Below are 16,210 nucleotides of genomic sequence, written 5' to 3' on the forward strand. Positions count from 1 at the left end.
TGAAAACAACATCATGGTGGGGAACGCCGTCATCTTCGGGTGAGTCGGCGGGGAAGGGGGCGGCGGGCCGCGGTGGCCGTCAGCCGCCGGGGGGTCGGAGCCGGGCTGCCAGCGGGGTAACGCTGTGCTTTGCTTTCCCTTCTCCAGGCCCGAGGGGACCCCTTTCGAGGACGGTAAGTGCGGCGTGCGGGGCTATGTTTGGCTTTTCGGGGTAAACTGCTGCGGTTTGACACGGCCTTGGTGTCACTGCCGTAGAGTCCGCAACAGGTGCGGGCCTGGAGGGGAGGGGACGTGGGTGCATGTTCACCTGACCGCACACGTGTGCCTGATTCTTGTAAATATTAGTTTTCTAATCCTACTCTCAGAAAGTGTTGTAGATTTAGATTGCTGTGTTGACTTACAAAAACACAGAAATTAGCTTGTGCAGTCTTGTATGTAGTCACTATATCTATTATAAGTCATTTTAAGGGTCTCTACAAACTTTTCTGTTGAACTTTTGATCATGTTTTTAGGGACATTTATGTTTGCATAACCATCAATAACTTGGCATAAAACTGTTGTCTTTTGATTGATTTCTCGTTTTTTCTGATGCTGGAAGTGTTTTGTGAGCAAGTTCCAACGTGAGTCAGGTGAAGTAGGAAATGGGCTGAATGATTGAGGAAGTTCAGAAGAGTGGCTTTTTCTTGTCATTTATTTTGCTCTGCTACAGTTGGTATCATTCAGGGCTTAAGATTGAAAGGACTTTTTAAGTTTAAAAGCTGACTAAATAGGTCCTGGTGACATACCTGTAGTTTCAACCTGGCCCTTACTGACTTTGATAGGTTTACTGATGCTATGTGAGTACTTCAGCATCTTGTGAAAACCTGTTAGACATGAAATACTGTCTAACTGAAATCAGTGATGCATTTTTTAAGGTACTTTCAGTGTAGGCTATAATTAATCTTAGATCTCCATGACTCATGACAAAAGCATAGGAAAAATTCCTTAACTCTTGTGTTGTTCTTGGCTAACTCCCTTGTCTTTGTTTATCCGTGGAGGTAGCACCTGTGGATGTGCCTCTAAATTGCAGACTGTATTTCTCTGTGAACATTTGAAGACCTCAAATATTTCAGGCCTAAGAGAACTCTGAAGACTCACTTCTTTTTAATGTATTTCATTAGTTAAGAAATTTGCTGGAGTAGCTGCTTCAGCAGTCTGATGTTTAGAACTTGGACTTAAAACATTGCATAATAGAGCAGCTAGACTAAATGTATTTTGCTGTCTCATCTGGTAACCCTTAAAGAAGGGCTCACTGAAACTTCTGTGGGGGTTGCTGGAGCTGCTTTAGGCTCTTGGAGCACTGCTGCTAATAGAGTGATTCACTGTTTGGAGCAGAAAGCTGTCTCCTTGCAGTGTGCTGAAATGCAGGTTCTTGCCATGCTCAGGCTCTTCCAGCTCAGCATGTGGTTAACAGATGCTCTAAGGGCTTTTTTTCCATATATTTCCATTTAGTTGCAGAAGGTTGAGGCTTGCTTTTGAGAGCCCTGACATATTGATTTCCTCTGTGCTTCCTGAGGCAGCATTGTGTCTTTATCTTGGATACTGAGGACATGTTGCACTCACAGCAGTTTGAGGTTCAGACAGATGCTTGAGGCAGCTGCTGCTGTCCTGCTGCTTTGGCTGATGTCATAATGTACCCTCAAGGTGTGATGGATTGCTCTTTTCTTAGCAAAGGCTGTGTTTTCCCACTGTGTGCTCAGGAAAACAGATGTGTCTTGTGTAGCAGGATATCTGCTTATCTCCTCCCTCTGGATGGATCCTACTTTCCTAGATAACAAAGCCCTAAGTGGAGCCTGGAGATAGGGCTTGGTGGTGCCTCACCTGTGCTTTCCCATTCAGTGAGTGAAGTAGCACAGTTCAGATCATGGTAGTGCAGTCCAGATGCAGTTCAGCTTCATGTAGGTAAGAGTAAGGAAATTTTAATTTAACAGCATGTTAGTTTGGACTGGCTTTGCAACTGCACAGGCCCTTGTGACTCAAAGATACACTGAAACTCTATAATCTTTCTCATGAAGCCTTTGCAGGTCTGTGTTCTTTTTCATTTTTAGGCTCTTTCACTCTGTGGTGATACTGTAAAACTTCAGATAGCTTAGTTTTTGTAAAAGTAGCCTGTCAAATTTGGGGGGTTTGTCATTCTAGAGGTACAATGATACCAACATCATGAGAGTTACTGTTCTTTAGCCTCCTTCTGGTGAGGCCCTTCTCTGCTTGCAGCTTCTGAGCTGGTGTAGTTTGTCTGGGCTGCAAACCTGAAGTTGAAGCACATTTGTTTACTTGCTGTGCAGCATTCTGCAGCTGATATCCCTCCTTCTCCACCCCCAGACTTGGAGGGTGCTTTCACAACTCAGTGTGCAGGCTGGCTCAGCTTAGGAGCAACCACTAATTTAGACCAGCAGCACAACTTCCATCTTCTGGTTTAAGAGGATTCAATTGCAGGTGTCTGCAGTGGGACCCTGGGGATATTTATCCTCCTTTCACCATGTTTCTAAGAATCTTTGTGTGTGGCATCTAAAGTGGAAATGCTGGCACAGCCATGGAAACCCAGGCTGTCCCAGTCCTGTTTCTCTGAAGCTGGATGATGATGCTTTGGTTAGGGTAGGATTCCTGGCTCAGAGAGATTTAAGTAGCTCAGCCATTGTATCCTGCCTTGCTGGGATTGTGCAGGAGGCTTAGCAGAGAACACAAGGCATTTGTCTTCTGTGTGGTTTATGCCTTGCTGTATCCTCGTGCAGGAGTGAAAGACCTTGTCCCTGCTTTTTTGGGCAGTGGAATGGAGGGGTTGCAGTGAGGGGGCCCTGCAGGGACACAGGCTCTGCTCTCTGGAGTAGCTGGGACTGGTGCACAGGTTGTGCAGAAACCTCTCCTGGCTGTGTCAGGGTCTCAAATCCTGAGGTAGGAGTGATCAACAAGGTAAGTACAGGGCAGAAAAGAGAATGTTTGCCTAAGATTAGTGGTGATCCCAAAATCAATAATGACAGTAAATATGATAATTCTGGGTTTAAAGATGTCTGTCTAGGGTAAGTTGTGAGAAGTACCAGTTGAAAGCATTAAAATTAGTGACAGAAGGGACTGGACCCTGAAGGCCTCATCCCCAGCAGTGTGTTGTGATACCTTTGTGGGCTTTCAGTGTGAGTGACCCTTGGACTTTGGTGTGTCACATCTCTGGATTTGCCCTTTAATAAAGCTCAATAGTGAGGATTTGCATACTGTGGAGCATTTCCAAAGAGCCATTGCCACTCTGGGCCCTGACTTGGAAATCCCAGTAGGCAGATAGATACTCCAGCTGGATATTGCTGCAGGTAAGCCCCTTGCTCAGATCTGTGTTAAAGTAGTGCTGTCCTGTCTCTGGTGGGACAATAGCTTCCCTTTCTTTCAGTGGTTTTAAATAGATTCTAAGACCAAACTGCTCCTATTACTGTCGAACCTGTGTGGTAGTTTGTGCTTGGTTTTCAGCCTACTGCTTGCTTAGTCACTCCTCCTTCAGGAGGAGGCTCCTGAGAACCAAACTGGGGCAGGGAGAGCTGAGAATATCTGGAGTCAAATCTCTAAGCATTTGGTTCTAAGGGGCTGATGTTTGCAGCTGGTAGAAGTTTTTCCTGCCTCCCCAGTCCTGGGTTTCAGGCTGACCTCAGACCTGCCTCGGTGCCACTGGACTAAACTGGAATAAACTTGAAAATCCCACTGCAGACTTCCACTAATTTGAGCAATCCTAACTCTACTGTTCTGGCTCGTTTGTTTCACAGTGAGATAGGATAGTGTTTGCTCTCTGCTGTTACATTGTTAGGCTGCTAATAAAAAAACCAAACATGCATAAACTTATTTTTAGGGTGTTGAGACTTCCCACTGCTGTAGAGAAAGTGCTAAAGCATCTGTGCTGTGTCTTCATTTGCTAACTGGAACGTCAAAGCAATGACCTTCATTTCTTGCAACTCAGTGTTACAGTTTATCTCCTTATAAAGAAAGGAGTCCCTGGGAAATCTTGCAGGTCCTTTCTGATCTGAAAAAAAAAAAGGAAAACGAAAAATTTGTTCTCTGGCTTACCAGTTACTGGCACATGTTTGCTAGCCGGAGGAATAACTTCATTATATTGGGGCTGGAAAACTCCCTCACAACAGGCGGCAAGAACACTGAGTGTGGGGGGGACGTGGGGAACCTGACTCATCCATCACTGATACATGAGGATGCCCTTTCAAAAAAGACAGCATGCCCCACCAGCAGCTTGTTCCAGCTGTTAGTGTCAGGTGCAGGCCTTCTGCAGGAGAGCTGTGTGTTTGTATGGATGTGCTTCAGCTCTTCTCTCTGGGCACACCCAGGAACATCCCAGGCTGCCTCCAGGGCTGGGTGCTCTTGCTGGGAGCGTGGCTGGGAGGAGCTGCCATGGTCTGCAGTGGAGTAGGTTGAGTTCCTTGGTTACCGAGCTGAATCAGGAGTAGGCCTTAATCCCCTGAACCCATATGTGCAGCTTAGTTGACAGACTTCTTATTCTCAGATTGTCATAGCCTGAGGAGAAGGGCTAAAATAACTTGCATTAGTGCAGGCTGTTAAAATGGTTGGGTTGAGACTCAGCTACAGTTTTCTGTTTCTGCTCAATCAGTCTCTCACTAAGGATGACCAGTTAGCATGAAGTAAATGGTCAGGTTTATATTTGAAAGTGTCAGATTTGGATGCTGCATTCAATGCTACTTTTCTGCAAGACCTGATTACCTTACATTTGTTGAGAAATAGGCCTTTTTTTAAATTTAGAGGAAATAAATGACAAGGTCCTTGCTATGACAGCATATTCCATAGATAGGACTCACCGAATGACGTTATGTACACAGATGGTTGTACACCCACTGCTGTTGTTTGTACAGTGTACTGGGATTAGGCTCTCTGGAAGAAAAACACAAGGGCAAATTTATTTCCCTACATAAACCTTTTGATTGGCTTAATAAAAGTAAGTCCCAGGAAATACTCTTGTACCAGTACTGTCTGGGACTGGAGTGTTAATGATTAACTCCACGAGAGTAAAGGAATTGCTGTGGGATTGCACAATGTGTGTTCCATGTCCATCGTGCCTGTGAGCACAGTAGTGTCAGTGTGTATTGTGGAGGAAATGCTACTTACTCATCCCTTGTGTAAATTCATGCTGAATAAAGGTTGCTTATCTCTCTTTCAACTCCAGGAACTTTCAAACTTACAATAGAATTCACAGAAGAATACCCAAATAAGCCACCTACTGTCAGATTTGTCTCTAAAATGTTTCATCCAAATGGTAAGTACTTAGTGCTTGGGTTTAGTTTTGCTGTTCTGTTGGAGGTTTGGTGGGAGGGGGAAGAGAGGGCTGGGGTGTTTTTTGTTATAGCTTGCTGTATAAAAGGCCTATTTATTATAAAAGTTTCCACTAATGAGGCAGTACAATTCCAGTGTGGTTGTGTAGTTTTGGTGAGGATGGATATGTGAGCAGTGCTCAGGCTTGAAAAGAAAGGGGCAATAAAAGGAGCCTCTTACCTTTCAGGTGTTACAGCACAGTACTGATGAGACACTCAACTGCCTGTTAAGCCTTACAGAAGAATGTTTTGTACTTAAATAGCAGTGCTTTGGACTTCTGTCTGTATGTATTGTAAACATAGCATAGTGACACCGGTGAATGCAGCTGTCATCTGTCACTTCCCCTAAATGCCTGTAAGAATGATACACCATGAAATGCAGTGTTAGGGTCCAGCTATAGCCAGTGACAGTAAGATTGTTTAATTAATCCCCTTCGTTGGTAGGGGCTGGAGAGGTATTCCTTGCCTTTGTGCAGAAGTACCGGAAACCTTCCACCACTGCAAGTGTGGGTACAGTGCAGGGAGGGAAGGTTCTCATGTAGCTGCTGTGAGTAAGGTGACTGGACTCTGTTGCAGAGACTTCATGGGGAAGCCTTGAGTGTGAACAACTGTTTGTGGGTGTTCTTTGGTTCACTTCTGGGTAGCTAAATTTTTTTTTTGCCTTAAAATCTGTTCATGGTTTTCCACAGCGGCAGTTGCAATGACACAGAGAAGTTTGTGAGAGAATAAACAGGGGTTGAGTTTAAATACTTCAGGTTTCTGTTGGTGAGGAGCTTCAGTGCTTCCTACCTAGAGGCCTCTTTGCAGTATGGACTGTTGCAGTGTGTCTGTGCATAGGTTTTCAGGAGCAGGCAATACTAGGGAGAAAAGCCAGTGGCTGTACAAGTCGTGTTTTAAGCTGTTTCTTTGACCCTTTCCAGTCTATGCAGACGGTAGTATATGTCTGGATATCCTTCAGAATCGCTGGAGCCCCACTTATGATGTCTCCTCCATCTTAACATCCATACAGGTAAAAGAACTCTGCATGAAGAGACAGAATTACATTAGGATGCTTTGACAAAAACAGCTCAGGAAACTTCTTTTCTCCCCTCTCCTAAGAACCAGTATAGCAGCTACAATATTGGCAAAGTGTGAATCCCTCCCAGGTGTAAACTGGCCAGGCAGTGACACAGGTGGTCACTGCAGGGGCCCCCAGCAATGCTTGCCTGTCACAGCAAGTCACCTGCACTGTGCAGGGGTGACACTGGTGGCCAAAGCCTCTAAAGCCTTCCAGCTGCAGGGATGCAGTGCTGCACCTGGACTAACAGCTCTGCTCTGACTAGTGTGGGCAGTTCAGTGTTGGAAAACTGTACTTGGCAGTGCCTAAGGATGTTTTTCTCTTTGCACAGTCCCTATTGGATGAGCCAAATCCGAACAGTCCAGCAAACAGCCAGGCAGCTCAGCTATACCAAGAGAATAAGCGGGAATATGAAAAACGGGTTTCTGCAATAGTAGAACAGAGCTGGCGTGACTGTTGACCCAGGATGATGCAAATGAACACTCTGTTGATGAGGAAAATAAACAAAGTGTCTGAGTCATCTTTTTCCTCCTAGCATTTACTTTGCAAGCAAAATAGCTGTTGTGCTGTTGCCACCCTCCCTTGCTGAAGCTTCTTCTCCTTGGACATCAGAACGCACCCACTTTGAAGTCAAAAGTTCTGTACTTGGGTTACTTGCAAAAGAGTTACTGATGCTGAATTCATTTTCTGTGGTCCCTCTCCAGTCTTAGGGCAGTATTGTGCATTTCTGTAGTGTACACTAAGCTTTTAATTGTAATTGTGTTATACACAGTGATGCTTATGTGTAGCTTGATAAAAGGGATGTTTATATACATACACATTTTTTAACTGATATTAACTAAAGTGCTGATGTGTCCGGGCTGGTCACTTACCTCTACTATTGGTTTAGACCCCACTGCATTTCTAAGTACTGGGTGAAGAAATCATCTTTTGTTTCCCTTTTGTATTGGTTTATCAACTCCTTTACTCATGTTAAAAAAATCAACTCTTCGATTGATTCCAATTCAAAGATTTAGTAAGACCCTGGAATGCTTGTTACTTCTGCACTTCACATGCAAGATTTATGTACAGATCTACATAAATCACTATGGCTGTGGTACTTGGATCTTTGCTGAGGGTGAGAAACAAGCCCTTTTTTTTTTTTATTACTATTTTAAAGGACATGCCTACAGAAACTGTCAGTAGGTTTCTATAGTCCTGTCACCGAGGCATTACTGGACAAAACCAGGCAGAGCTGTGGTACTCAGCAAAAGGCCTTCCACATTAAGGAAGAGGTAAAACCTGACCTGTTCCAGTGATGGAATTACTCTCCTTCAGTGTCTTTCTCCTGCCCCTTATCTTTAGCTGAGAAAGATAAGTTGTTTGGGATCTAACTTTGTCTTGTGGGAAGTTTGAATTAAGTCCAGGGTAGGCACTCGAGTCTCTGCAGTTTCTGCTCTTCGTAGATGACGGCGTGGTTTGTGTGAGCTACTGCTGCATGCTTGAGTTCGTTCCCTTCAGTTTTATGGAAGTATTTTTTCAATTCTGAAAAAAACATTTGTAAGTCCAGTCACTTTTTTTGTAAGGCAAGTTTGTACCTTTGGATACAGAACCTTAAGCAGCAGTGTGGGATGGAACCTGCAATTGTGTTGTCCACTGTTCCAGTGTCTTTTGTGTGCACATTGGTCTGTTAGTTGAAAAGTATAACTTTGCACAAGTAACCCATGTAAGAAACTGTACATTTTTCAAAAGTTGTAAATAAAGTGTAACCTTAGTGCTTATTGTATAAATAGGCAAGAAGTGTATAACTGTGCTTATTTAACTGGGCTGCCAGCAGTTGGGTGTGGGGGGAAGCTCCAGCACTGTGATATTTCCTCCTGTGGGCAGAGGCGTGCCTGGGGTAGTGCAGGGGAGGGGCAGTGACAGACAGACAGGGCTGGCTCAGTCATTACAGGAATTGCATTTCCTTTCCTCCTGTCTTAGCAGGTGGAGAACAGCATTTATGATGAGTGGCAGATAACAAAAGCTGGTTTCTGTACAAGTAGCTGGGCTCTTTCAAAAAACTTAATGGAGATTTTTACCTGCAGTGACAGTTTGTACCCTGGAACAGCCTTGTGCTTACCTGGAGCAGCTGTAATGCCACAATCCCTTCTGAAGGAGCCAAGTCCCTCTAAGGCCACTGAGGCCCTTGTAGCAGTCCCACCATTCTTGTGTTTGTTTCACTAGTTTAAAAAAAAACCAAAACAACAGAGTGGACTCTTACTGCAGCCAGAAATGAGCAGCTCAGAGTTGCCAAAGAACATCAATCCCACCTTCAGCCTTGCTCAGGCAAGGCCTTTATCCACAGCCTCCACCATGGCCCTATGGTGCCTCTCCTGAAGGCTGAGGCTCTGCAGCCCCTCGGGCACAACAACACTGCTGAGCCCCCACCAGGTCCTGCACAGGCCCCGTGTGTGGCAGAGGGGTCACAGCCACAACCAGGACAGGAAAGGAACATCCTGCACAGCCTGTCTGGGCCAGCTGCCCCTGCTGAGCTACCGTGACTACAGCAACGCCCCAGCTCTCCCAAAAGAGGCATTTTGCATCTTGAATAGCAGTGGGACTCTTGCTGCCTTCCTTGGCAGCACCAAGCTCTAAGCACCTGGTGCAGACCCAGGCTAGGGAGGAGGAGCTTCACTTCTTCTTTCCCTGCAAAGTACCAGTCTTCTTCCACTCCTACAGCACCATCTGCTACAGTCCAGTGTTCTTGAGAGCAGAAATCAGACACAGGGAGAAGAAATGCCCCCTAGAAAGTACCAGGCTTCTTCCACTCCTACAGCACCATCTGCTACAGTCCAGTGTTCTTGAGAGCAGAAATCAGACACAGGGAGAAGAAATGCCCAAAAACCCACCCCAAACAAAAGGGAAAAAAACCCCTACTTTCAGAATTTACTGCCATATTATTTTTTCACAGCAGCAGCATGTTGTTACCCAGCAGACCAAGCAGGCAGAAGCTGTGCTGCAGCCAGGCAGAGAGGAGAGGACTCTTGCTCTCTGCTTCCAGAGTCTCACCTGCCAGGGCAGTCTCTCCTCTTCCTCATCACCCTGCAGGGATGAAAATCCCTCTAACTGCTCACCACCAGGACATTCAGAGGTTAGCCATCCTCACCTCAGCCCTGAGAGCATTTAAAAACAAAACAGAACAAGAGGTGGGAAAAAAGGTAGAGGAAGGTGTAATGATATGGAGAGGCAAATATATGCAGCAGAAAACAGCAGGTGATGGCTGAGACAGCAAGTGATGGCTAAGACATGGCAACAGGAGACCTGACAAAAACACTGCATTAGGACTGGCCTAGCAGTACAGAAGCATCTACAGATCCCACTGCTGACAGAATAAGCAGCAGCTCTAGGCATGCCTCACTCCTGGCTCTTCCAAGGCCAGCTGTTATCCTTTAACCTTCCTAAGCACAAAGGGAGTGTTCTCCAAGGCTCACAGAGCTCCGTGTCCTGTAACCCTGACAGAAGAGCAGTGCAGATGGAGGTCAGAGGCTGCTTCCCCATAAAGGAGGGAAGCACTCCAGCCTCCCAGTGGCATAAGCCAGCCCTGGAGAGCTTCCACATTCACACGTGGTCAGAACAAGGCCAGAAGTTTCCTGGGGAATCCCCCTCACCAGACACAGGCACCAGTACAGGGATGGAGCAGAGAAATAACCAGGCACAGATTCACTTTTGTTCGGGATTAAAGAGCTGATATTCCAAGTAAAAAAATAAGTTATATAACAGTCCCCACAAGCTACATGAGCATCTTTGAGCGTGGGCTCTGCATTTACCTCCAGTTTTTATATTTCACACTTCACCGTGGTATCTGCACATGTCAACCGTTCTCCAAGGTAGGAACGCTGGAATTCTCTCAGTCCCATTCGCTGGCAATGAAGGCGCCGTCAGCAATTCTCAGAATGGGAGACTCAAGGTAGAAATCTATGAATAAAACTACCACTAAACTGGTTAAGGTTTACATACTGTACATAAACACAGCAGAGACAAGACCTTGATATATGTACTTCTCAAGAATAAACATTTTTCACACTTTTTTAATACAAAGTGTGACAAAACCTTTTTTTTCCAGAAATAAAACTTTATTTTTGTTGTAATTAATACCAATTTTACATACAAGTTTATGCCCCCAGACTGCATTTCCTTTGCTTTTTAATTTTTTTTTTAAAAAGGTTTTTTTTTTCTCCTTCCTTGCTCAAGAAGAGCAAGGGACCTATAATTTCAAATGATGTCAAATTTCTTCTCGTTGGACATGTGTGTTTGCTATTACAAAACTATTAAAATGTGAAGGAACAAGTAATATCAAAGACACATACAGGAACAGCACTACTGCTTTTGGGTTGTGCTAATGCGCTTGAACAGAATTCGGTCGGTTCTAAACACCTAACAACATTTTAGAAATTATATTGCCAAAGTAAAAGACTTTAATGTCATTATTACCCACGAGAAAAATGCAGCATCTCTTTCTTTAGTCGAGTGTCCAGGAAACTCAGTCTCTGGTCAAAGGGGACACCTCACCTCAGTTTGCCTGGGGCATGATAAGCTCGTAATGCCCAACCTGGCCTTCCTGCTTCAGCTGGTCTAACAGATCTTCCTTGCGCCGCTTCCTGCTCACCACCAAGTATCTGTTGTGTCCCTGCCCATGGGATTTACTTTTAAGACCGTATTTTTGGGCAATTTGATGTATCTGCTTCCGCTCATCCATGGTCAGTTCTCTAGAGAAAGTCAAGTCAATGTGACTGTCTGAACGTGCATAGTTTCGAATGATCTCTTCAATATCTCTCTTAGCGATTCTGTTCACCCTTTCCACATCAAGCCCAAGTCCTTCCCTTTTGAACTGCTCCTTTACTGAAATAGGCTCCCTAATCCCTTCACCATCCTTCCCTAGGCCACCGCCTGTCCAGCCCATCTTTCTTAAAATTTGGTTCCCAATGTTGTCTTCTTTGATCTTCTGTTTGAAAGCCTCTTCTGCTGATCGACCTCGAATCTCATTTCTGGAGATGACGTCTTCAACAGTGCCTTTCTTCAGGTTATTAACAACAGTTGGCTGAGTCTTTTTGAGGATTTTCACGGCTTCCTCTGCTGCCTCATGCTTGACAGATTTCTTCACTCCAACTGCTTCTGCAATGAATTCATCTTCAAGCATCACCTTGCACTTCCATCGCATGCCTGTCATCCTCTCAAAGACGTACTCCACCGTCATCTTGTTGAACTGGGCAGTGTCGTTCAGGGTGCACACCGGGTTAGTGGAGTTCTCGTAGATCACCAGGTCCTTCAGGTCCTTCTTCCTCCCGGAGCCCCGTGATGAGCAGCCCACTTTCTGCACCTGGGTCACTTTGAGGGATGCTATATTTGACTGCATCTTCTGCAGGATTTTCAGTGCCTCCTCAGCTGCCGCATGCTTGCTGGTCTTTTTTGTGCCAAATCCCTCGGCCAGGCAGTGATCTTGGAGATACACCTGACAACGCCATGAGCGGTTCGGCATTAATTCATACTTATATTCAACAGACATTTTGTTATATGAGGCAGAATTGTTAAGTATTCCTATTGCATCGCTGGCATTCTCTGTGAGGACAAAACTAGTCCAATCTTTGTTGGCATTTGCGGAACCCTTCATGGATTCAGAACCGGGCTGCATTGGGACACAGTCCCTGTTGGCAACTACGAACTCCTCGTGAGGTTTGAGAGCGGGAGGGAAATCTGGGCGACACACACCTGCCTCACACACCACCAGGTCCTCGTGGTAGGTGTGCTTGAACTTCCGCTGAATGACTCGAACTTCCACGGATTTCTTCAGCAGCTTCACTGCCTGTTCCGCGGCTCGGTCCCGGGATCCGTTCTTGCTGCCCGCGTAGCCGGTGGCCAGGTACACGTTCTGACACCGCACCTCGCAAGCGAAGCCGTCTGTCAGGAGCTTCTTGCTCTTGGGCAGGTCAGCAGGGGCAATCTCTTTCAGAGGAACATAAATATATTCAGGGTTTGTCTTGCACGCCTGAATTGAACGCGTCAAAAGATACGTGAAGTTAATTTTATCCATCCCAGTGTTTGCATCTGGATTAGTAAGGTTTTTCCAGACGGCTGCTGACAGTTTCTCCATAAAGCTCTGCTTCAGCATTATTGCTGATGGAGGGAAAGTCTCTGATGCAGACGGGGCAGTTGAAGGGGAAACAGAAACCTGCACGGCGTTGCTTGTGGTAGAGTCCGCACTATTCACAGCCTTCTTGGCTGCTGCTGCTGGGCCTGTAAAGCCAAGCCCAGCTGAGCTGGAGAGCTGGGGATTCGCCTCTCGTGCATTCACAAAAGAATTTGTACAGTTTTCAGCTGGCTGTGCCATGCTGTTTGTATTTGCCTCCTGGTTCACCTCCTGCCTTTGGTTATCCAGAGAATTGTCCTTCTTGCCATCCTTCTCAGCGCTGGTGACAAAATGTATGGGCTCAAAGCGTGGTCGCACTCGGAACTTGGGGACCACCTTTTTGGGTGGCTCAGGAGTCTCTTCTGGCTCTGGGCCTATGAGATGGAAGAATATTACAGAATTACCAATATGTGCTATGACAGGGAGACAGTGTTTTCAGAAAGTGATCTTCAAGAGGAGCCTGCAGGCTCTGAACACAGGATTTGCATTCCTTAGTCAAAACCTAAAAGGTTTCCTTCCAAAAGACATTCACAATTCATCAAAGATAACCAGTCATTCTTGTGCAGGTCACTACAGTGGTATTTCCATTTTCACAGCTACCACACAAAAATCTCTACATATTTGGTCACAAGACGCTGCCTTCCAGCATTGCTCACTGACCCATCTGGTCATTTCTGAAGTTAATCCCTTCAAATCTACTAAAATAAGTAAAACTACAGTCAACAAGACAGAACACCACAGCAGGACTAGTACCTCAGCTCTGACTCTGCTGTAGGGCTGCAGGATGATGTCAGATAAACTACTTTATAATCCTGTCTCCTCATCTGAGGTGGAACACAGCGGTACCAAACCCTCCTTTCCAAAACACACAGGGCTGTTACTGACTTAATAGAAGCACATTTTCTCTCAGTGTAATTGCTTTGGGCTAAAGGGCAGCAAACATGAAGAAATCTGCCTGAGCCTCAAGGGACAGATGCAGGGACTGAGGGCCCCATTACTGACTGACCTCTTGTTTCTCCACCAGAAGAAATGCAAATGAGACAGACTATCCTGGTGTGCACAGCTCTGCAGAAGGGGAGAATCAAATAGCTGACAAGCAAATATGTTACATCTAAGAGATGATTACACAAGGCTTCTCCTGTGGAAGATTCAGCACCCACATGCTGACGTGGTCCATGTGTGTAATTTCATCGGAGGAGCAAAAGGCCAGCTCAGTGCTGGGAAGTGCTGCCTAATCCAGTGCCAATGCCTTGGCCTTGCTGTAGGTCAGGCTGTCTAGACATCAACCACTACAGCACAGGTATCACCACCCAGCTCACTGCAGGTGAAAACAACACCTGCACACAGCACAAACAGCCCTTCCTTCCTTCCTGCTAAAATCAGGTGACAAAGCTCTTACACATTAAATCCTTTGCCCATCAGTTCTGATGAATTATGGCAAGGTTGGCATTTCTTCCCCGTCTGTTTTTGATGGCTGCACTGCAGCAGCACCTAAAGGCTCTTGCCAGCAGAACAGCTCATTGTGCTGTCTGTGCAACAAGCCCTGGATAACCCTCAGGGCTGCTGCCTGTGACAGACAAAACAAAGAACAGCATCTCCTCAGCTTTGCAGCTGGCCCATGGAAGCACACAAAGACTCCTGGCTGGCAAAGTAAGGGAAGCAACTTTGGCAGAGCTAGAAATTATACCCAAGCCCAGAGGAGTCCTGTGCTGCCTGGCCATTTGTGCCTCCCACAGGCACTGCTGACTGACACAGGGGCCTGCCCGCAGCCAGGCACAGATCCCGCCCTCTCCAGAGCTCTGAAGGTGCCATGGAGCAGCCAGCAGACGGAGCCACCGAACTGCCAGCGCTCCCTGCCTGCTGCATGTCCTCCACTGGAACACTGATACCTGACACCATGGACTGGGCTGACATACACAGCACTCTTCCAGGCACAGCAGGGGGGAAAAGAAATTCCAAAACTACACATCGTGTCTACTCTCCATTCCCTCAAAGCTCCAAGCAGGTTGTAACTCGAAAGCAATGAGCTGAACATCACTATGTACATGTACAACCCTTCCTAGGGTCAGAACATCACACCTCACCACAGCAGACAAAGCCAGACAGGTATTTGATTCCAGACACCATTCCTGGAGAAAACCAATTACCTGATAATTGAAATGAAAAATGGTATTTTCCTAGGCAAAGACAGAACTGTGTGTGAATCATACACAGGGCAGAGGAGGGGGAACTGCTCTGCAGTCCAGCAGAGCCCACCACAGGCACTTCCCTCCCGTTTGCTGTGCCAGCTGTCCCAGAGGCAGCCCTGTGGCACACTGGTGTCCCCCTGCTCCCAGGGCTGCCCCCAGACAGGGACAGGGAAGGGTCACTGACACTGCAGATGTACTCACTGTCCGATGGAGAGCGGTATCTTTTCAGCTTCTTGCTGGGCACCAGCTCGTAGGACCTCGTTTCCCCGATGTCGATGCCTTCAGCCATCTTGAGAACCTTCTCCATGACCTGCACGCCGTACCTGTGAGGGGCCAACAGCAGGACACCTCAGAGCCAGCCCCAGGGGCAGCACACAGGCACACACAAGCTTTTATTGTGTAAAACAAGAACTAAAGCAGCTGTGCAAGGGAGATGCTCCTCTACTCGTGCTGGAGCAGAGCAGAGCACTGACCACTGTCCCCCTGGCACAGCTGCTCTGGCACGGGCACACAGCCACACACCAGCTCTGCACGAACCCACTTCTCATTAAACCATGCAGCCACCACACTGACAGTGTTCTAAACTGAAATTTAAATACATTATCTGGCAAAATACAGAATTTGACAGAGCTGCCAGGAGCACCAATGAACACTGGGGTGTGAAGGAGCAGCAGCAGCTTCAGTGAACCAAGCACAGGAGCTCAGAGTGGCACTGGAGTCCCGTGTGGGGCAGCAGCCAGAGCCTGCACATCACCAGCACCACAACTGCCATGCCAGGTGACACAGGCACTGCTCAGCCTTCATCGACCACTCTTTAAAAAGCCAAACTAAATTCTGGCTGGGTGCTGTAACTGAAATGTTTTAGGTTCCTGAACCATGAGAGAGGTGAGGTGGCTGTGACAAGCTCTGAGCAAACCCTGACCCAGCTGCAGGACCCACAGTTCCACACAAGCAGGACATGCATGGCACAGCCCTGTCCCATCCCTCTAGGCCTTCCATCCCCCACCAGCTCAGTTTTCCATTGCTCTGGGGACCTGTCACATCATTTTGAGCCATTTGCACGCTGAGGCTGAACAGGAAAGAAACCCAAACTTTTCTGTCCAAGGACAGCCTTCAAACACAGCCTGACACCAGCTTCACACCATGGTTCAGAAAGGAGGAAGAGCAATGCTGCACCTGTTCCATGGTATGCTCACCTTCCAAAGTCAGAAAGCATCTGTGGGCACTGCCCACAGACAGGAGCCCACAGCTGTCCCAACAGCCAGGGCTGCAGTGATTTATTTGCACCAGCTTCTAAATACTGCTCTTCCAAGGATTCTGGAAATCTACTCAAGCTCCACTCAAGAAAGGTTTTTTCTGCTCCTGATTTAAAGGACCAGGCAGAAATTAGATCCATAAAAACTCCTGGGAGAACTCTAGAGCACAGACTACTGTAGTCCCTGCTTCACCAGCACAGCTCAGCCCTCAGTGC

The 16,210-nt window shown here is 46.7% G+C and overlaps 3 protein-coding genes across 3 annotated transcripts in view; 1 reads left to right on the top strand and 2 right to left on the bottom strand.

The window, feature by feature from the left end:
• The window catches only part of CUNHXorf56 (chromosome unknown CXorf56 homolog), a 13,656-nt gene extending 4,450 nt beyond the window's left edge, over positions 1 to 9,206 (bottom strand). Inside the window, exons 1-3 of the mRNA XM_005419806.2 lie at positions 9,201 to 9,206; positions 6,979 to 6,982; positions 4,454 to 4,457 (exon numbers count right to left, since the gene is read on the bottom strand). The gene's annotated coding sequence lies outside the window, so the exon portion shown is untranslated. The remainder of the gene's footprint in view (positions 1 to 4,453; positions 4,458 to 6,978; positions 6,983 to 9,200) is intronic.
• UBE2A (ubiquitin conjugating enzyme E2 A) lies at positions 7 to 8,181 on the top strand. The gene is made up of 5 exons (XM_005419805.2): positions 7 to 39; positions 148 to 173; positions 5,204 to 5,293; positions 6,269 to 6,357; positions 6,737 to 8,181. The coding sequence occupies exons 1-5, from the start codon at positions 14 to 16 to the stop codon at positions 6,863 to 6,865; spliced, it is 360 nt and encodes a 119-aa protein (XP_005419862.1). The 5' UTR covers positions 7 to 13; the 3' UTR covers positions 6,866 to 8,181.
• Positions 9,207 to 10,095: 889 nt separating the features above from the next.
• On the bottom strand, positions 10,096 to 15,955 carry NKRF (NFKB repressing factor). The gene is made up of 3 exons (XM_005419807.3): positions 15,936 to 15,955; positions 14,941 to 15,062; positions 10,096 to 12,924 (listed from the first exon to the last, which is right to left on the bottom strand). The coding sequence occupies exons 1-3, from the start codon at positions 15,953 to 15,955 to the stop codon at positions 10,937 to 10,939; spliced, it is 2,130 nt and encodes a 709-aa protein (XP_005419864.2). The 3' UTR covers positions 10,096 to 10,936.
• Positions 15,956 to 16,210: the final 255 nt, after the last annotated feature.

This window comes from Geospiza fortis, unplaced genomic scaffold (genome assembly GCF_000277835.1).
Source record: "Geospiza fortis unplaced genomic scaffold, GeoFor_1.0 scaffold157, whole genome shotgun sequence".
Classification (NCBI taxonomy): domain Eukaryota; kingdom Metazoa; phylum Chordata; class Aves; order Passeriformes; family Thraupidae; genus Geospiza; species Geospiza fortis.

Bases quoted from the DNA above. Each gene is read 5' to 3' on its own strand.
- UBE2A (XM_005419805.2), top strand. From the start codon at position 14: ATGGTGGGGAACGCCGTCATCTTCGG. The intron at 40-147 runs GTGAGTCGGCGG...TCCCTTCTCCAG, and splicing joins GGGAACGCCGTCATCTTCGG to GCCCGAGGGGACCCCTTTCG. The intron at 6,358-6,736 runs GTAAAAGAACTC...CTCTTTGCACAG, and splicing joins CCATCTTAACATCCATACAG to TCCCTATTGGATGAGCCAAA.
- NKRF (XM_005419807.3), bottom strand. From the start codon at position 15,955: ATGCTTTCTGACTTTGGAAG. The intron at 15,063-15,935 runs GTGAGCATACCA...GGCCCCTCACAG, and splicing joins ATGCTTTCTGACTTTGGAAG to GTACGGCGTGCAGGTCATGG. The intron at 12,925-14,940 runs GTGAGTACATCT...TCCATCTCATAG, and splicing joins ATACCGCTCTCCATCGGACA to GCCCAGAGCCAGAAGAGACT.